General features: G+C 42.8%; 8 protein-coding genes across 12 annotated transcripts; 6 read left to right on the forward strand and 2 right to left on the reverse strand.

The window, feature by feature from the left end:
* Nucleotides 1-722: 722 nt before the first annotated feature.
* LOC108129950 (lysosomal acid phosphatase) lies at nucleotides 723-2,865 on the forward strand. The gene is made up of 7 exons (XM_017248265.3): nucleotides 723-1,055; nucleotides 1,124-1,219; nucleotides 1,457-1,585; nucleotides 1,701-1,814; nucleotides 1,881-2,018; nucleotides 2,075-2,479; nucleotides 2,539-2,865. The coding sequence occupies exons 1-7, from the start codon at nucleotides 906-908 to the stop codon at nucleotides 2,701-2,703; spliced, it is 1,197 nt and encodes a 398-aa protein (XP_017103754.2). The 5' UTR covers nucleotides 723-905; the 3' UTR covers nucleotides 2,704-2,865.
* Nucleotides 2,858-5,571, forward strand: P5CDh2 (delta-1-Pyrroline-5-carboxylate dehydrogenase 2). Its single transcript, XM_017248264.3, has 4 exons — nucleotides 2,858-3,014; nucleotides 3,103-3,438; nucleotides 3,697-4,271; nucleotides 4,324-5,571. The coding sequence occupies exons 2-4, from the start codon at nucleotides 3,359-3,361 to the stop codon at nucleotides 5,490-5,492; spliced, it is 1,824 nt and encodes a 607-aa protein (XP_017103753.2). The 5' UTR covers nucleotides 2,858-3,014; nucleotides 3,103-3,358; the 3' UTR covers nucleotides 5,493-5,571.
* Nucleotides 5,572-5,597: 26 nt separating this feature from the next.
* LOC108129197 (uncharacterized) lies at nucleotides 5,598-9,307 on the forward strand. 4 transcript variants are annotated; one of them, XM_070282157.1, is made up of 5 exons: nucleotides 5,598-5,628; nucleotides 5,747-8,086; nucleotides 8,140-8,364; nucleotides 8,415-9,059; nucleotides 9,186-9,307. In XM_070282157.1, exons 1-5 carry the CDS (start codon nucleotides 5,613-5,615, stop codon nucleotides 9,224-9,226), a joined length of 3,267 nt encoding a protein of 1,088 aa, XP_070138258.1. In that variant the 5' UTR covers nucleotides 5,598-5,612; the 3' UTR covers nucleotides 9,227-9,307. The 4 variants fall into 4 exon arrangements, with proteins under 4 accessions (XP_070138258.1, XP_070138255.1, XP_070138256.1 ...); XM_070282154.1 differs by lacking the exon at nucleotides 5,598-5,628 and having other exon boundaries at nucleotides 5,649-8,086; XM_070282155.1 differs by lacking the exon at nucleotides 5,598-5,628 and having other exon boundaries at nucleotides 5,649-8,086; nucleotides 8,152-8,364.
* fit (female-specific independent of transformer) lies at nucleotides 9,161-9,627 on the reverse strand. Its single transcript, XM_017247420.3, has one exon. It carries the CDS (start codon nucleotides 9,625-9,627, stop codon nucleotides 9,232-9,234), a length of 396 nt encoding a protein of 131 aa, XP_017102909.2. The 3' UTR covers nucleotides 9,161-9,231.
* Nucleotides 9,628-12,976: 3,349 nt separating this feature from the next.
* On the reverse strand, nucleotides 12,977-14,960 carry LOC108130013 (RCC1 domain-containing protein 1). Its single transcript, XM_017248355.3, has 5 exons — nucleotides 14,821-14,960; nucleotides 14,529-14,729; nucleotides 13,841-14,363; nucleotides 13,546-13,621; nucleotides 12,977-13,473 (listed from the first exon to the last, which is right to left on the reverse strand). Exons 2-5 carry the CDS (start codon nucleotides 14,614-14,616, stop codon nucleotides 13,009-13,011), a joined length of 1,152 nt encoding a protein of 383 aa, XP_017103844.2. The 5' UTR covers nucleotides 14,617-14,729; nucleotides 14,821-14,960; the 3' UTR covers nucleotides 12,977-13,008.
* dnd (dead end) lies at nucleotides 14,810-16,130 on the forward strand. 2 transcript variants are annotated; one of them, XM_070281462.1, is made up of 4 exons: nucleotides 14,810-14,947; nucleotides 15,367-15,495; nucleotides 15,568-15,699; nucleotides 15,757-16,126. In XM_070281462.1, the coding sequence occupies exons 1-4, from the start codon at nucleotides 14,945-14,947 to the stop codon at nucleotides 16,030-16,032; spliced, it is 540 nt and encodes a 179-aa protein (XP_070137563.1). In that variant the 5' UTR covers nucleotides 14,810-14,944; the 3' UTR covers nucleotides 16,033-16,126. The 2 variants fall into 2 exon arrangements, with proteins under 2 accessions (XP_070137563.1, XP_070137562.1); XM_070281461.1 differs by having other exon boundaries at nucleotides 15,367-15,699; nucleotides 15,757-16,130.
* Nucleotides 16,131-16,182: 52 nt separating this feature from the next.
* Nucleotides 16,183-17,116, forward strand: LOC108130015 (ADP-ribosylation factor-like protein 3). The gene is made up of 4 exons (XM_017248356.3): nucleotides 16,183-16,416; nucleotides 16,472-16,606; nucleotides 16,662-16,898; nucleotides 16,954-17,116. The coding sequence occupies exons 1-4, from the start codon at nucleotides 16,276-16,278 to the stop codon at nucleotides 16,990-16,992; spliced, it is 552 nt and encodes a 183-aa protein (XP_017103845.2). The 5' UTR covers nucleotides 16,183-16,275; the 3' UTR covers nucleotides 16,993-17,116.
* Nucleotides 17,117-17,603: 487 nt separating this feature from the next.
* On the forward strand, nucleotides 17,604-18,410 carry LOC108129445 (uncharacterized). Its single transcript, XM_017247424.3, has 2 exons — nucleotides 17,604-17,739; nucleotides 17,800-18,410. The coding sequence occupies exons 1-2, from the start codon at nucleotides 17,735-17,737 to the stop codon at nucleotides 18,044-18,046; spliced, it is 252 nt and encodes an 83-aa protein (XP_017102913.1). The 5' UTR covers nucleotides 17,604-17,734; the 3' UTR covers nucleotides 18,047-18,410.
* Nucleotides 18,411-19,383: the final 973 nt, after the last annotated feature.

A 19,383-nucleotide genomic window follows, 5' to 3' on the forward strand; every position in this document is an offset into this window, starting at 1 on the left:
AGTTGAAGAGATGGTGTCACTAATTTTTAAATAAAATTCTAGTCAGAAGCCTAATGGAACTAAGCCGTTTCCTCAACACGTTTCGAGGTTGCAGAAACAATAAATGAATGGGATTGGGGAATATTCCTCACCCGAGTGCCAATTGATTAAACAACACCCATTGCACAGTAACACCTGGTCGAGACTTTATTCAGACAGGTATTGAGCAACTAATTTAATTATTCGCACATGGGTGTCGATGTGTTCTCTTAGGTTCTCTGCCAGCTCTTGGGTTCTCGCATCATTTTTGCTACTTTATAACCCTTTTTTAAAAATATGTAGTTGTAGACATTTAGACTTCATGGTAAGTTGTTTTTTTTTAATTTTTTAGGGGTGTTGTTTTAATAAAAAAATAAAATATTTCAACATACTGACTGTGAAGCTGAATAAACTACTTTGTTAATCCCTACAAAATCCGTATTCTTGATCTTAGGACTTAGATATAAGACCCCACCAAACTAAAGGTTCATCATTCATACTAAAACCCATTGCACAGTATCAACTAGTCGTGGCCTAACCCATACTTTTTGAGAAACTAATTTAATTATTCGCACATGGTTATCGACGTGCTCTCTCAGTTGCTCGGCCTGCTCCGGCATTCTCGCCCCCGTTTCCATCCAACTTGGTAGTCGCCTCTCTATCTGGCTGTGGAGCCCGCTGGCATGGCCTGCCTGCTCAGTTGTTTTTCAGTTTTTGTGAGGCACTTGATGCCATCGGTTTAGTTTTTATAAATTTTGTAGCAACGGCAGCCGAAGCAGTAAAAACAAAAGCACTCGCTATAAAATAAACAAAAAACTATTTATAGGCTGCAAATCTAAGAGAATATATACTCGCGATCAACTGCAGCAGGAGCAAATAATAAAATAATGCCCACCTTCGACTGCAAAACGCGCCGGGGCACCAAGATATCGGTGATAGCTCTAGGCAGCGCCCTGTGCTTTGTGATGATGGCATACTTTGTGTTCGGGGACAACAACGATGAGCAGGGCTTACGGAATCTACGCATGATATCCATAGTGAGAGATTGGAGTAGCTCTATCAAAGTTCAACGAGTTTCTAATGTTTGTATTCCATTCATAAACAGTTGTTTCGACATGGAGCCAAAAATCCCAGCGGATCTTATCCACTTGATCCGCACGGCGCCCACGATTGGCAAGGTGGGTTGGGAGCTCTAACACCGGTGAGTTCTATGAATGGGAAGAAGACTGATATTTTTCCGAGAGGCTCTCGGTACTTTACTACACTATAAATAAATATAGATAGTAATTTCATCAAGATTTGGATTCCAAAAAGTAAACATACCAGTATTTTAATCAGTGGAAGGTCTTGATAAGAACTCCAAGACTTTTGATAAAATGAAAAGTGTTTAATTATTATTAAACTTTAAAATTAAAATATCCCACTTTACCATCCACAGAAAGGCACGCTGCAGGCCTATAACCTGGGAAAGAATCTGCGCATGCGCTACTACCGTCTACTGCCCTCCAACAGCCTTTACACACAGCAGCAGGTCCATGTTCTTAGCTCCGCCGCGGAACGCTGTGTGGTGCGTCACTAATCTCGATAAGCCCTGTAGCTATACCTATGTATATCTCTAGACTGTCTATGCGAGATGGGGCCTAATCAGTCCTAATCACTTTGGCCGTGTCGTTATCTTTTAGATGAGCGCCCAGAGTGTCTTGGCTGGGATGATGCCGCCGCTGGAGAACAACAATGTGCTGCCCATACCCTGGCAGCCGGTGGCCGTAAATACACTTGCTCGTAATGATGATATCGTGGGTGCAGTATAATCCTAAACCAAAAGTCGCAAGTCATTTGATTACTTTCCCTCTACTTTCCAGCTTTTGGCGCAAAAGAAACCTTGCCTCAAGTACGAAAACATTCTGAAGAAACTCTACAAGACGCCGCCTCCTGAACTCCAAAAACTCAACGAGGACAACAGGGAGCTGTACAAACTGTTGAGTAAAAATACGGGAAAGGTGGATTAGATTTTAAAGATTTATAAAGTCTTTATAATTATACTTTCCATCACTAGAACATTTCCAACGTGTTGGACGTGGAGCTGCTGTATACCACCCTTAAGACCGAGGAGGAGGCTGGTCTGGTCCTGCCCGATTGGACAGAGAACATATATCCAGAGGAGATTAGACCGCTGGCCGAGCGTAGCTATACCCTGTTCACTGAAACTAATCTCATGAAGCGCATAAGAGGCGGCGCCTTTCTTACCGAAATTCTCACCAAAATGCAGAACAAGCGCAAGAGGAATCTGAGTCCTGATCGCAAGATATTCCTGTATTCGGCGCACGACGTGACATTGGTGAATGTTATGAATGCACTAGGGATCCTGGATCAGACCACCAACCTGCCGGAATATTCATCTGCCTTGGCGTTTGAGCTGCACCACAGCAAGTTTTTCAGCGATGCAGATTTTGAAGTAAAGGTGAGAGCCGTGTTTATTAAACATTTTCATGAATAACTATTTGACAACACGTTGTTCAGCTTGTTTACTATTACAACAGCGAGGACAAATTCCCCAAGGAGCTGACCATTCCCAACTGCGATGCTCCGTGCTCGCTCACCCAGTTCGAGGCCTCGTTGAAGGCTCTACAGCTCGACAACTACGATGAGACCTGCGAGAATCATCCAACAGACTGCAAGAACTAAGACCTAGATCTTTGTTTTTTTCTTTTTAATTTGGTAACAGTGTTTTAGTATTAGGATTTGTTGTTGCATCAACTCATTTGTAATAAGCTGTTGTTTTAGCATGTGTTGAACTTGTATTAAATATGTAAATAAATAGAAAAGAAGGCTGTTCGTCACACTTTATATTCGCCGTTGTCAGAGTAGAATTTAAAATCTTGCTCCCTTGTCCTCGGCATACAGGAAAAATATTGGCACCTTTACCTTCTCGCTGACATGAACAATTTCTGTATGGCTTATTAGGCGGATGGCAGCCAGTCCATAGAAGAGCATTGGTAAGCCTGAAAAGATTCAATTAGAAGTGATCCAGTGATGAATTTCTCCTTCTATTCAACTATACTAACCCAAATTTATCACTTTAAGGAAGCGGAAGAACTTGTCTTCCATCGAAAGGTCCACCACATCGCGTTTGCTGCAGTGGTACTTCATATACGGGTAGCAGCCGGTACGCAGTATGTGGTAGTTGGTTCCACTCTCCAGGGTCCAGTTGAAGTGTGACATTCCTCTTTGGTCATTGGTTACGTCCCGAAACTAGGATTGGAGTGAAGGATTCTTCGTTATCCTTCCATATTAAATTTCGGCGAACCGCCAAAAAGGCTCCAACTTACCCGAACAAAATATGATGTCCAGGGTGGCTCATGGCATTGTTTCAAATATGCGGTCAATACTTCCGAGGCTCGAGGCTTCAACAAAAGGCGGGTAAGTTGCATTTTGCGGATAGTTTACTTAATTATTGCATCACAAAAAATAATAACAGAGGCGGGTAGAGTTTATTTTGTCGTGGTTGAGCTTTCATCCCACTCAGCTGATTACATATCGATAGAAAAAATAGGGATGGGCAATTTGAATGGAAAAAAGACGACTTATCGAGCATTCGATTGGACTTCCGCGCCAAAGCAGCTTTTATTTCGTTATTTTAATTTGAATAGATAAGCTTAAAAAGATTTTTAATTCCAGACTGGGACTATTTAGAGGAAAAAGTGGCCAGCTGACAGAACACTTTGAATTGGACGAACCAGTGGCCAATGAGGAGCTGCGACAGTACACACCTGGCTCGACGGAGCGCGAGGAACTGGAGACTGCATTGCTGGGGGTGCTCAACCGTGTGGAGCACGTTCCCATCGTAATCAACGGTCAGGAGTTCACCGCGGACAATCAACTACAACAGGTACTGCCCTTCGATCTTAACGAGCCAATAGCCCGATACGGCCACGCTCACCGCGTCCACATCCAAACGGCCATGGAGAAGAGCGTTGAGGCGCAGGAGGATTGGGACAAGACGAAGCTGCGCGATCGGATCAAGATCTGGGAGCGGGGTGCCGAACTAATTGCTGGACAGTATCGCTACAAAATAATTGCAGCCATAATGCTCGGCCAGGGGAAGACCTTGCGCCAGGCCGAGATGGATGTGGCTGAACTGGTGGACTTTATGCGAATCACTCCGGTGTTCTTGAGGGACTTGGCGAACTATGAACCCATTAACAATTGCCCCGACTCCTGCAAGAATACGATGCGGCTGAGAGGACTTACAGGTTGAATATGCTTTTAGTTTGTGCTTCGTTTATTAACGCCATGTGTCTACAGGATTTGTGGCTGCCATCAGTCCTTTCAACTTTACCAGCATAGCCGCCAACTTGGTATACACTCCTGCTTTGATGGGCAATGCTGTGTTGTGGAAACCCTCGGACTCGGCCATCCTATCCAACTGGTATGTTTTCAAAGCCATGCTGGAGGCAGGAGTGCCGGAAGGCGTGGTCAATTTTGTGCCAGCCGAGGACATAACCTTCGCTTCCACGGTGACCCAACATCCCAAGCTGGCGGGCATTAGTTTCACGGGCACTTCGTCCGTGCTCAAGGTACTGTGGCAACAGGTGGCCCAGAACATTAATGAATATGAGAACTACCCGCGCTTGGTTGGCGAGGGCGGCGGTAAGAACTTCCACTTCGTGCACCCGTCAGCGGAACCTGAGACGGCCGTAGCCTGTACTATTCGAGCCGCCTTCGAGTATGCTGGCCAAAAGTGCTCCTCCTGCTCGATGCTGTATGTGCCGGAGTCCCTGTGGGAGGAAAAGATCAAGGAACCCTTGCTAAAGATTACATCGTCATTGCATGTGGGCCATGCCACCTATTGTGACTGCTTTTGCTCGGCAGTAATCAACCGGCGTGCCTACGACCGCATCTTTATGTGGCTGAAGTATATTTCACAGTGCCCCAACTGTCGAATCCTGACCGGCGGCGGGTGCGAAAAGACGAGAGGCTACTTTGTGGACCCTACAGTGGTACAGGTTCTAGATCTGGACAACCTCATTTGCAAGGAGGAGCTTTTGGGCCCCATACTGGGCGTCTATGTTTACCCGGACCACAAACTCAAGGAGACCATGAGCAAGGTGGCCAAGGTAAACCATGGCCTGATAGGTTCCGTTTTTGCAAAGGACTCTAACTTCATACGGGAGGCCTTCGAGGCGTTCCGGTTCAATGTGGGTAATCTGAATGTCAATGACAAGTCGACGGGATCCAGGGTGGGTCAGCAGCCCTTCGGAGCAGGTCACATGACCGGAACAAGTGACAAGTTGGGCAGTCCGCACTCACTCCTGCGGTGGACGTCGCCCCAGTTGATCAAGGAGTCGTACAAGCCACACGTGAACGTCTATTATCCTTACATGAAGGTCAGCGAGGAGTGGAAGTCTGAGAGTTCTAAAAAGGAGGATGTTGTCCATAATGAACATAAGGAGGAGGTCAAGCCACTATCATGAAGTGTGATAATTCATAATTTCGAATCCGGCGAGTAGGTTAAATTTTTTGTGGAAAATAAAGAAACGAATATGCATAAAAGGTGGGTGTCTTCAAAACTATTTTAATTTAAAAGTCTTAATATGGAATGGAATCCGAGTAAGTTTTCAAACAATGTCACTTTTAAAAATCGAAATATTCAAAACTCTTTAAAGCTTATGTAAAATGGACGGATGGTTAATTTTACTTTACAATTTACTGCTTTTATACGTTCCAGTTCCGGGAAGATCCTCTGGACCGGATGTACAACGCAATAAGAACACAAACGGAGACCGACAGACCTCTTGTTTAGTGCAGAACCTGGATGACCCGGCACATGTCCAAAGACTCTACGATGCCTACAGAGTCCGGTTCAAAGGAGATGGTGATTGGGGTATCGGTGGTGGGTCAGAAGTGAGTGAATCAAAGGATGTGGCGGAGCTACGACGGGAAAACCGCCATCCTGTGCTTTGGAAAATGAAAGAACCTTTGGATAAGGAAAAGCCTTCCTATGCATTTCAGATCATCCAATACGACTCCAATCCAGTGGAAAAAACATCCGATCATAAGGATGCAAAGTCCTCTGATAGCCCCTCAAAGTTGAAAGCCCTCATTGAAAGTGTCGAGAAGCTGAAGGAGCCCGCTGCCAAAAACAAAAGTGCTACGCATAATTCCGGAGTAAAAAGTGATAGTTCCAATAATGCGCATGTACCACTTGGAAAATGCATACTTGATTTTTATACCCGCAGCAAGGAAAAGAAACCTGCGAGTGAGAAACCAATCACCCAAACCGTTGAGGGTCCATCGGACAATGGCATCAAGGGCCTGGGCGAAAGAGAGAAGGGTCCAGTATGCCTACCGGCTGTTAAATATGAAAATACCGTCATTCTTGGAAACGGCTTGAATAATCTTCCAAATCTAAAGAAATCAAATAATAATCCTGCCCAGGCGAACGAAAAGATGAAAGAGCCCTCGTGTAAGGAGAAACCTCCCATCTCAATAAAGTATGATTTCACTGACGACCGGCCCTCTTGTATCGCAAAATGTCCCAGCCGACCTCCAAATGTAAAGGGTATTAATGAGAAGTCTTCCCATGTGGTTGTCCTTAAATTGGATATTCCAGGAGATGTGCCTCCACAGGAGCGTGAACCGCCCAAGGACTCTGGGGATCGGCGCATCCTGGAGCTGAGTCGTATTTACAATGAGATTTTGAGAGCCTGGCAACGACCAAGCCAAATGTTTTCCGCCAAAAAAACAAGACCAGACAGCACGTCCAGCACCGTAAAGCTCAGCGCCCTCTCAGATCTCTTGGACGTGGTGGAGCAACTGGAGAGAACGGATTTGGTTAGCGAACTTGCGGGGAAAATAGGCGAGAAACTGGAGCCAAATCTGGATAAAAAAATCTTGCACGATAATCATTTGGTTAAGGAGAGTAGAGCTTCATTAACGGCCATCTCCAAAAACGATCTCACAGGACTCTTTGAGAATATGGAACCTGGCAGTGCGGTCATCGCCTTTAAAAAGGTCTTAGCCGATGTAAAATCCAGGAGCTCCTCGATCAGAGCTGGTGGGCTTTACGACGAGTACAAGAAGGGCTTTTGCCAGCTTTTCAACGAACATAAGTTCCCCAGACAATCACTTCTGGCCTTTGAAGCGGACAACCTCTTGGACAGCGATTTAAGCCAGAATTTGAATGATTCTTCTCAATGTCTGGTGGGCGATAAGAAAGAAGAAAAGGCTCCTTCCAGAAACATTAACTACCTAAAGGCCATGGACAACTTTGTCAAACTAAACAGGGAGAGTAACCAGAATGGAGGTCTGAAGCCTTACTTTTTACCCAACTCCAAGAGCCGACAATTGGTTTGGAATGAAGTGCCACTTATAAAGCCGGGATTTAGTGACAAGAAAGTACAGAAAATAAAACCTCCTGATGCTCCGATTCAAGGTAAAGGTGATGTTGAAAAAGAAAAGGAGGAGAAGCCTCTCCAACAGAAACCTTTGCAAAAAGATGATATTAAAACCGAGGAACCACTGAAAAAAACCGAAACAAAAATTGAAAATCCTGATCCTAAGCAGGAAATCAAGTGGGATGAAGATATTGCTACGAAAACCAAACCTAAATCAGATGACTCTTCATCAATGAGCGCTAACAAATTACTGGCTAGCAAGATGAATCCTTGGCCGGATCTCTCATCCAGCATAGATCCTGACAAGATTGTGACTGGCATGAAAGCCATTAAGCATTCAAACTTTTTCAATCTCTTCGATGAGTACGAAAGCCAAATGGACAACCTCCACAAGGCACTGAAAACCAAGCAAAGCTGGTGGAAAGAGGTCATAGACAAGGCTAAGACTCCTAAAACAAACACAAAGAGGAACAGTCTTACTCGGAGTGAGATTGGGCTTCCAGTTCCATTTCCCGAAGTGCTAGTCAATCAGGTTCCACCTCCTGGGGTCACTAATGTGCTCGATAATATGGCCACCCAAATGAATTTGTCCCCTTTGGAAGTGGCCCAAAGAATTGTGGGAAACAGTCCAAACCTTGGAGGCACACCACGCCTGCAGCCGATACAGGCAGGTTAGCTTACTGAAATTATCCAATTCATTTACTAAATAAATTTCTTTTGAAAGCAAACCAAATAGTTCTTCCCAAGGGACCTGAAACTTTGCTTACGGCTTCATATCCTCAGCTATGTCCGCCTCAGGGATGTCAGCAACTGGATCAGACGGGGTCGCCGATGTCGCCAATTCTGGACAAGATTTTGGAACGTTTGGAGACGATTCAGGCCACCAAATGCAACCAAACAGAAGAGGAAGTGAAGAAACTGCCGTGCTGTTTTGTGGATCCAGCTGATGGTAAAATCTTCCAATAACTTCTCAGGCTACTAAGTATTCTCTCCTTTCAGGCACTCCCTGTGACCTCAATGGATCCTGGGAGTCTCCAGTACTTGGCGTCCGCATAAACATCAAATCTACTCTCATCGAGACTCCCATGGAGGAAAAAAAAGAAATACCGACCTGTTTCAATCCAAAAAAGCGAAAGTCCCGGGAGGAAATTCAAAGATTTCTACGCACCTGCGTCAAGATGAATAGGACGCAATTGAAGAATTTAAATGAGTTGAAAAATCCAACAGGAATTCCGCTGAACATCAGTGTTCAAGAGACTGTGCCGCCAAGGCCCCACGAGCTGCTGGATAATATCACGGATTGGCGGTTTTCGGGGCATGCCCTCATGATCCAGGGTGGCCCTGTTTCACTCTCCTTCCGCCAGATGAATTCTAGCCTGATTGGTCATTTTGTTGGCTATTGTCGCACTTGCGGCTGTGTGGATACAATTTTCGGATCCTGGACCTTCTGCCGTCCATCGCGGGACTGCCAGGACATCAGCATGTCGATTGTGGACCGGCGGGACATGCTGCGGCGGTACAGCATGGACGAGCGAAGGAAGAATCGCTTCAAGGAGCAACTCTATCATAGGAGCAAGTTTGCCAAAATGGAAAAGGAACGTATGCGAGATGAGCAACAGAAGTTTCCTTCACCCTATTCAGGCAGTAAACTCTAAAATATTGTTTTTATGTTCGAATTTTTCCGTTGGCAATTATTTTTAATTTCCTTGAGTAGTTTTTGTTTTGATTCATACAAAATATATATATATTTTTCTTGTTTTTATAATTTAGAATGCAACACTTTTTGCTTAACAACTCACAACGATATTTGACAAAACTACTCTGAACTTGATAATGTTTGGTCCTTTCTTCGCTGGACAAGTATTTGTTTCCTTTGTTGGTTCGAAATAAAAGACATAGTAAAAGGAACAGATCGCTTAATACAGAGCTCGTACATTTGGAAATCAAGCTTGCACTTCCTTAACTCATCCACGGTATGGTTCATAATCCGGTTCCTGCTTTCCTCATCGCCAATCCGCTCCAAGCGCTTCTCCACCTTGTGCATTAGAGTGTATGCTTGAGGAAAGTGGATCAGGTCTGTCGGCCAAACAATGGATTCATCGCTAGTCAAGCCACTTGACTCCAGAGACTTCTCCGTGCTGGAAATGGTTCTGGACAGACACGATCTCAGGACCAGTGCGGGAATAAACAGTAGCACTAGAGTGCAACGCATTGCAGCGGCAAAAGTAGAACTTAAACTGAGAAATTTGATTTGTTTACTTCAGTATTATTCATCCCTAGATGGACCAAAACACATTACGTTTGCGAATCAGCCTAGAATCTGCGAAGGTCGCATAATCAGTGCATATAATATACATACGTTGAACACACTTTCTTAATTAAAATTGAGCTAATGAACAATCAGTATTCAATAATCAATCGGTTTATTCCAATTTGCAACGTTGGAATATTATAACTTAACCTTTTCAATGAATTCATTGATTACCTTCTCTTCTCGTCTTCACTATCACTTCCTCAGAAATAGTAAAACATTTACAAAGTAAACAAAGTAGTTAGTTACTAAATTGTATTGATAACGGATGAATAACTAAGAGCGCAAAATTGTGGGTTTTCCTAGTTTCCTCATTTTTGGTCCCTTCGATGGCCATAGCTCTGTCAATTTGTATCCGATCAGGAAATAAAGTTCCATTCGGTAATCAGCAAACCCAGAAGCGACTTTCCTCATTCAAAACATTGCTTGAATATAGTTTTCAAATACCCAAGTACCAGTGGCGGATTTAAGGAAAAAGGCCCAGTGGGCAAAATTTTTTCAGGGTACATTGAAGGGTATTTTGAAGGGTACAGAAAATTTGACAAAAAATCTTTAAAATATTTTGTTCCCAGATTTTGATGCAGATTTATGGAGAATCGATCGACAAATCGTTTAAAGTATTCGGCTCAAGAATCGGATGAATATTTCCTAAGATATGGCCTTCGCAGTGGGTCATATGGGGCTCCCCATGCATTCTGCACATTTTGAAGGGGACAGCCCAGAAAATTTGACAAAAAATCTTTAAAATATTTTATTCTCAGATTTTGATGCAGATTTATGGAGAATCTATCTAAAAATCCTTTAAAGTACTCCGTTCAAGAATCGGATGAATATTTCCTAAGATATGGCCTACGCAGTGGGGCAAAAGGGGCCCCCCATGCATTTTGCACATTTTGAAGGGGACAGCCCAGAAAATTTGACAAAAAATCTTAAAAATATTTTGTTCCCAGATTTGGATGCAGATTTATGGAGAATCGATACACAAATCGTTTAAGGTATTCCGTTTAAGAATCGGATGAATATTTCCTAAGATATGGCCTTCGCAGTGGGTCATATGGGGCTCCCCATGCATTCTGCACATTTCGAAGGGGACAGCCCAGAAAATTTGACAAAAAATCTTAAAAATATTTTGTTCCCAGATTTGGATGCAGATTTATGGAGAATCGATACACAAATCGTTTAAGGTATTCCGTTTAAGAATCGGATGAATATTTCCTAAGATATGGCCTTCGCAGTGGGTCATATGGGGCTCCCCATGCATTTTGCACATTTTGAAGGGGACAGCCCAGAAAATTTGACAAAAAATCTTAAAAATATTTTGTTCCCAGATTTTGATGCAGATTTATGGAGAATCGATCGACAAATCGTTTAAAGTATTCGGCTCAAGAATCGGATGAATATTTCCTAAGATATGGCCTTCGCAGTGGGTCATATGGGGCTCCCCATGCATTCTGCACATTTTGAAGGGAACAGCCCAGAAAATTTGACAAAAAATCTTAAAAATATTTTGTTCCCAGATTTGGATGCAGATTTATGGAGAATCGATCCACAAATCGTTTAAGGTATTCCGTTTAAGAATCGGATGAATATTTCCTAAGATATGGCCTTCGCAGTGGGTCATATGGGGCTCCCCATGCATTCTGCACATTTTGAAGGGGACAGCCCAGAAAATTTGACAAAAAATCTTTAAAATATTTTATTCTCAGATTTTGATGCAGATTTATGGAGAATCTATTTAAAAATCCTTTAAAGTACTCCGTTCAAGAATCGGATGAATATTTCCTAAGATATGGCCTACGCAGTGGGGCAAAAGGGGCCCCCCATGCATTTTGCACATTTTGAAGGGGACAGCCCAGAAAATTTGACAAAAAATCTTAAAAATATTTTGTTCCCAGATTTGGATGCAGATTTATGGAGAATCGATACACAAATCGTTTAAGGTATTCCGTTTAAGAATCGGATGAATATTTCCTAAGATATGGCCTTCGCAGTGGGTCATATGGGGCTCCCCATGCATTCTGCACATTTCGAAGGGGACAGCCCAGAAAATTTGACAAAAAATCTTAAAAATATTTTGTTCCCAGATTTGGATGCAGATTTATGGAGAATCGATACACAAATCGTTTAAGGTATTCCGTTTAAGAATCGGATGAATATTTCCTAAGATATGGCCTTCGCAGTGGGTCATATGGGGCTCCCCATGCATTTTGCACATTTTGAAGGGGACAGCCCAGAAAATTTGACAAAAAATCTTAAAAATATCTTGTTCCCAGATTTTGATGCAGATTTATGGAGAATCGATCGACAAATCGTTTACAGTATTCGGCTCAAGAATCGGATGAATATTTCCTAAGATATGGCCTTCGCAGTGGGTCATATGGGGCTCCCCATGCATTCTGCACATTTTGAAGGGAACAGCCCAGAAAATTTGACAAAAAATCTTAAAAATATTTTGTTCCCAGATTTGGATGCAGATTTATGGAGAATCGATCCACAAATCGTTTAAGGTATTCCGTTTAAGAATCGGATGAATATTTCCTAAGATATGGCCTTCGCAGTGGGTCATATGGGGCTCCCCATGCATTTTGCACATTTTGAAGGGGACAGCCCAGAAAATTTGACAAAAAATCTTAAAAATATTTTGTTCCCAGATTTTTATGCAGATTTATGGAGAATCGATCGACAAATCGTTTAAAGTATTCGGCTCAAGAATCGGATGAATATTTCCTAAGATATGGCCTTCGCAGTGGGTCATATGGGGCTCCCCATGCATTCTGCACATTTTGAAGGGGACAGCCCAGAAAATTTGACAAAAAATCTTAAAAATATTTTGTTCCCAGAGTTGGATGCAGATTTATGGAGAATCGATCCACAAATCGTTTAAGGTATTCCGTTCAAGAATCGGATGAATATTTCCAAAGATATGGCCTACGCAGTGGCTCATTCAAAACATTGCTTGAATATAGTTTTCAAATTTTTCGATTTTTTTTCCAAGGGAAACCCCCATGAAATTGTGGGTTTTTCTAATTTGCCAACTTTTGCTCCTTTCGATGGCCATAGCTCTCCCAATTTTCCTTATTGCTGGGGTTGGATTGAGATAGTTGTGGTGCCAATTGAAGCGAATTTAAAATTATAATGTTATAAGAGAAATGTATTTTATCTGGAGACTGCAATGTCCCCGGTAGCCCACATTTAGTGAAATAAAACCATTAAAATAGTTACAAATATTTTCATAATTTATTCAGATTGGAGTTCCCGCTCAAATTAAGGTCATTCAGTTCGTCATCTACGGGTTCTACCACCCAGCTCGATATTCGCAGAAAGCAGCGTAGACCACGGGCCACAAATAATTTGATCAGTCTCTTGATTCAATATTATTCCTTCCAGAGCCTCAAAGTCATCCAGGTATTCTACCTGTCGGTCAGACCTTTGGCCCAACTGCCCATACTTGCTCCAACCGCTGACCCATAGCCCCCCGCAGCGTCGAATCAGCAGTGTGTGACGCGAACCGGCAAACACCCTCCATGGTGCACAGTCATCGCTGCTACTCTCCTGGTTTTTGGAGCAGCTGCACTCAGGCAGATCGTGCAACTGGGGCAGCGGGTATACAGTGGGCTCCTTTAGCAATCCGCCAGGTTTCATCACGCGTATGCCAAGCTGGCCACTGCAGTTCAGTCCCCAGGTGTAGAGGTCTCCAAAGGCGGATATGGCTGCACTGTGCCAACCGCCGGCAGCAATACGGGTTATCTGTTGGACGAATTCGAGAGTGATAGCTACGATAAGAGCGTTGTTTACTCTTTATGTACTTAAAATTCATACCTTGATGCCTGCTAGCGCCTCCAGTAAATGTGGCGTCTCCTCCGTCTTCAAGACGCTCTGACCCAACTGTCCACGTCTGTAAATTATCACAGTTGTGCAAAAAACATGATATATAAGACGTTGTTAATGACAGAAAATGTTCTATATAATCCAGTTGTTAGTTTCTAAAGCTTAAATTTATGTTTGTTTTTTACTTATTTTATCAAACGTTTCCAATATATTGTTTGTAAATATTGGACAACCCCCTTATTTAGTATATTCGCTCAATTAAAGGCATTAAAAGTACCCAACTTACAGTCCATTCCCCCAGCTGTAGACGTCACCGTTTCCGTTTAGGAGCACGGCGTGCTCGTGACCACATTCCAGCTGATTTACCCGAAACTGGCGACCGGGAAACTGGTGCAGGCAGCTTGGAATACTGTAGACTGCGTTTTCTGAGCTGACAGCTACGTTTATGTGTGATCCGGAGGCTATGTGCTCGACAATCGGCAATCCAGGTTTTGCCTTGGTTGTCCCAAAAATAGAACGTTTTGTCGCCGAATTTGGTCTGGGCGGAGCTTCCAGGCGTACGGGCTGCAGTTCCGTTTTTGTTTTGAGTGGAACCCTGTACAGCTGACCGGTATGAAGTAGCACTAAACAGTAGGCTTCACCGGCGGCCAGGGCTTTAATGTTGTCCACCGCTTCGAGGGTCACGCACTCGTGAGGCTCGGTCTCCAGAAGCCCACGCAGATACAACTTCCGGCCCAAGGCGAGGGCGGAATACCGCCAGCCGACCGAAATCGTGCACTGGTTTTGTTCTGACAGTGGCGTATTTATTTCTGTAATAAAAACTTAAGTGATTAGTATGCTCGGTACAGGTTGGGTTGCCTAATGCCTACAGGTTTTATAATGGGACATTGTTTTGTCTGACATTCCAGTTAGGGAATGACTACTGTACATATAATTAAAGTGATCGCGGTTGGCTTTTGTTGCCGCTTACAAACCTCTGAAGCCGGCAGCGCAGTCGGTCTCGCCGGTTACAAATTCATGCTGGCCAAATGCGTTGAAACCCGTAAATAGCAGTCGTCGCATCTTCCCGTTCCAATTTCGTTCCTGACCGGCGCACCACCCCAACCTTCTCCAGCTCCTCCTTCTCCACCTCTGCAGTGCTCGCCAGCGGTTGCGCAGGCGACGCCTTGTTGTTGCTGGAATTTGTTGGAGCGTTGCGAGAATTTGTTTAGTTGCTGGACGGCGCTGAACCTGTGATGTTGTGTTTGGTGGTTGATTTCGACTTACCTGAGTTTACCTGACTTCTTCACCAAAAGACGCCTCTCCAGGTCATCCACTGAATTGTGGTGCAGTGGCGATTGTCAAAATCTTGCCGGTTCGAGTGTCTTCGTAACTAACTGGACTATATAGGATGGTAGGTTATCTCTGGATGCCATAACAGCTAATTATTAGTTTGTTATTCGAACTTTTTATTTGTTTTCGTTCCGCGATCGGTTGTTATGGTAACAGCTGCGAACAAAACATATGAACTTGAGGGTTGCCAGTACGATGGTCTTTAGCTTTTTCCCAACACTACCAAAAACTTTGGCGCGCTTTAAAATTTCAAACTTTAAATTAAGTTTCCCATTGAATTTACACGACCATCTTTTCCAAATCATATGTTTTGAGTTTTTTAATATTCTTAAAAATATTTATAAATCATATATTAATTCTATTAATATACGCTTGTTTCTAATAAGAAATTCCAGGCTGGGAGTAAGTACTTTAAATGCCTAAAAAATATCCGATCGAAATATAAATAAAAACTATAAGAACATATTCAATACGTTTTAGGGTCTCCTTTCGCTGCTACGCAAACTGCGTCCCAACCCAGAGAAGGAGGCTCGCATCCTGCTCCTCGGACTGGACAATGCCGGCAAGACGACAATCCTGAAGCAACTGGCTTCGGAGGACATTACCACGGTTTGTATGAAAAAAACTGCGAACTGGCTCCGTTCGCCTTTGTCCCATAAAATAAGGAGTGAACCCCCGCAGGTAACGCCCACGGCAGGATTTAACATCAAGTCCGTGGCAGCCGATGGATTCAAGCTGAATGTTTGGGACATTGGGGGACAGTGGAAGATTCGGCCCTATTGGAAGAACTACTTTGCCAATACGGATGTTCTGGTAGGCTCTCTCTTACATTAATAATCTTTAAATAACCAGAAATTTCGTTTGTTGAAGATCTATGTAATTGATTGTACGGACCGGGCTCGACTTCCGGAGGCGGGCAGCGAACTATTTGAGATGTTAATGGACAACCGACTGAAGCAGGTCCCTGTGCTTATTTTCGCAAACAAGCAGGACATGCCCGATGCCATGAGTGCCTCCGAGGTGGCCGAAAAAATGGGTCTGGTTCAGCTGCAAGGACGCACTTGGGAGATCAAAGCCTGCACTGCCACGGATGGCACCGGTCTCAAGGAGGGCATGGACTGGGTCTGCAAAAACATGAAGAAGTAATCTTAATCCTCGCCTGTTGCATTGTATTTTGTAGCTCCTAAGTATCTAAGATCAAAATCATAAATATACGTAACTTTAATTCTTATAAGATGGTCTCACCAATAAATTAATTTGATTGAGAAGGCTTTGTGTTACCGAATTTCACCAAGAAGGCTTTGACTTTGTTTTCAAGCCTTACACATTTGTGCATTTTGTGGCTAGATTGTTGTCTTGCATACCACGACTCCAAATAATTGTATTACCATGTGCTTCCACGGTCCCGTTTCGCTTATCAAGAAGGTCCTGCCCTTCAGCTCCCAGGGATCCAGTCTCCTTATATTGGGACTAGACAATGCTGGAAAAAGCACGCTGACATCTAGACTGGCAGGAATCTTAAATGGCGCTGTAAGAATCTACTTTATTTATTTGCGGACAAGTAATGTACAAAATGGTATTTCAGTCGAAGGAATCTACCAAAGAAGCCTCCGAATGGACTTTCAAGGTAAACAAATCGAAACTCCAATTGTGGGATATAAATGGAGACCTCAAGAACCGGCAACTTTGGCCCAATTACTACCAAAAAGCAAAGGTCTTGGTAAGAAATCCTCCAGATTTTACCCTGCTGAGCCATTAAATAGCCACCTTCTTAGATTTTCGTCATAGATAGTAAGGATGGTGTGCGGCTAGGCGAGGCTCGTTGCGTCCTTTGCGATGTCCTTTTGCATGAGGAGCTCCACAAAGCTCCCCTGCTTATTGTTTCGAATAAAAAGGACACCAGTGGATCCCTGCCCTCTTCCACTGTAATTGACATGATGGGCTTGGATCGCCTAGAGGGGCGTGAATGGGCAATCAAGGAATGCTCGGTGGAAACGGGTGATGGAGTTCAGGTTTGTTGCTTGGTTTCCCTGGTTTTTAAATTTTGTAAACCATTTTTTCGAACAGGATATTGCTGACTGGATTACTGCCAAAATAAAGAACTAACAATGTGGCTTTTAAAGTTTTTAAATATTTTTGTAAAGTCTATTTTGTACATAAATCAATGCAGAAATTTGTAGTGCATACACAAGTAGTGCCTACTAATGCTAATAAATATATTTAACGCACCGAATAAATTCTTTAAATGCCAAAAACGGTATTGACAAACGGTATTGGAGAAAGGGGAATTACCAAATTATTTTGAATGTTTATATATCAGGCTATGTAATCTACCTAGCTTAGTTCCTTTCAAACATAGCGAAGACAAAAACCCGTTAAATTTCTTTTTTGTACAGATGTAAATTATACACGTCTTTTTTCTGTTCTGTTAAAAATGAACAGAGCTCTAGCGGAAAAATTTGAATTGTGACCAAAAAATACCAGTCGATAATATCAGCTAAAAAATCAATTAAAAATCAAAATTAAGAATTACTACGGATGCGGTGGGGTTAATATTGCCAACTGAAATAATTTTGAAACCTAAAAATAAAAATCACTCTTTTCGGCAACAACTTTGAGGTAGAGTTTTTGGCGATGTGTTTTTTATTCAAAAATAAAATATCCTAATTTAAAATTAATAAAAATAATAAACATACAAATTTAATACGAGTTATATATCAAATAATAGGCCTTGGAATAGATTTCTCACTGTAGGTTTTGGAAAAAGGCAAAATTGTGAAAAATATATTAAAACGAACGAGTCTTAACGAATTAGCTTCAGAACGAGTCCGAATATTCAGAACTGTCTATGCCGTAAGTTCAAATGGGAATCGATATAACAATCCTAACCCTGAACAATCCTAATATCCGCAGTCCCAACCTTTTTTACATTCTATTCTGGCGCCTGGCGGTGGAATTTCTATATCCCTACGCCTACATGGAGTGCTCGCTGCAGGACGCTCTGCTAAACGAGCAACTAGTGTGGAGCAAGGGGAGCCCCAAGCAGCAGCAGATGCTGCTTTTTGCGCAGGAAACGCTTCAAGACTTTCTCATGTTTGTGTTGATATTAGATTTGATTCAGCGTCTTAATGCAGCTATTGATGTGCTAGAGAGACCCTAGCTCCAGCCCGGACTACATTTTCATTCCAAAAAAACCGAATCCATTCGAGACTGATCCACTCAACCGTCTCCCCTTTTTCTATTCCTCACCATCGAAAGTCAACGGACTGCCGGCGGTACTCAAATAATTTCGCCTTGGGGTAGGACCGTCATTGTGCCATCGTTGGACCTCGCCGTCGTCGTCGCTGCCCATTTAATCAGTAAATTTTATTTTTAAAAATGTTTTTAAACAATATTTGCCTTAGCAAAAGTGAGGCGTGCACAGTGCAATAAACTTTTCAACACTCGGTCCTCTCGATGACAAACTGACTGACTAATTGACTGACTGAACGACCGCTTGATTGACCGACTGAATAAAACCAGAACGTCTGAAGTTGGGTATTTTCTTTGTTTTAACTTAAACGTCAACTCGTGATTATTTTGATTTCGTGGAAGTGCGTAGCTCCGTCGAAGGTTTCGAGTGGAATTTTTTTTACTAGGCATATCGGTTTATTGATTGCAGTTTAAACTATTGCATCAGAAACCTTCTAAAGGGGAAGTTTGTGGAGTACATATAGAGGATAATAGGGTTCCTTATCACATACAAGTCAGTATTGGGTTTTTTCTTATTTTCCAACAAAAACTTACGAGATATGGGTTTTTCTCTCCCTTACTTAGTTAATAAAGCCTATATATGATCAATAATTTATTATTTTAAGAATATACCCTTAATGGCAAATTTGAACTATTACCCTTAAAATTTATTAACAATATCCATAATTCTCGATGGATTCTACGGCATTGTAGCGCTCCAAGTCGTCGCCACTGCCCCAACAATTATAAATCCCTATATATATATAGATATGTACGTTGAAGATTCTATAGGCGAATATTTCACTGTGTGGTCTCCGAGTGAGTTCAACGCTTTTATGTTATTTGCCAAATGAAAAAGTAAAAAAAAAATGTTTATCTTATAATGTACTGTGCCGCGGAGGAGTTCAGTTGAGTTCTGGTGCGTAAATAGGCTTTGCTTTTGGGCTTTGCTTTTTCATTTTATGGCCGATTTGGTTGGCAAACTTTGTTATCGACGAAAAAGAAGAGTTTTTCCCGGAGGCGTGCGGGAATGGAAGGCGTTGCCTTGTCACTTTTAGGCCGCAAAACTATTTGCACCTAGAAATTGCCACCACATGGTGACTACGGGAGCGAGAAGCGAAGATCATGGAGGCGATGGAGGAGGGAGCCTTGCAGTGGGTTCAAGCGCCTCCGTCAAGGCAACAGCTTATCAGGAAGCCACAGCAGCAGCAACTTGAACCACTCAAAGCCCCGCCAATGGTCGAAAAGTGCTAATTGTGAGCTCCT

This window comes from Drosophila bipectinata, chromosome 3R (assembly GCF_030179905.1).
Source record: "Drosophila bipectinata strain 14024-0381.07 chromosome 3R, DbipHiC1v2, whole genome shotgun sequence".
NCBI lineage: Eukaryota > Metazoa > Arthropoda > Insecta > Diptera > Drosophilidae > Drosophila > Drosophila bipectinata.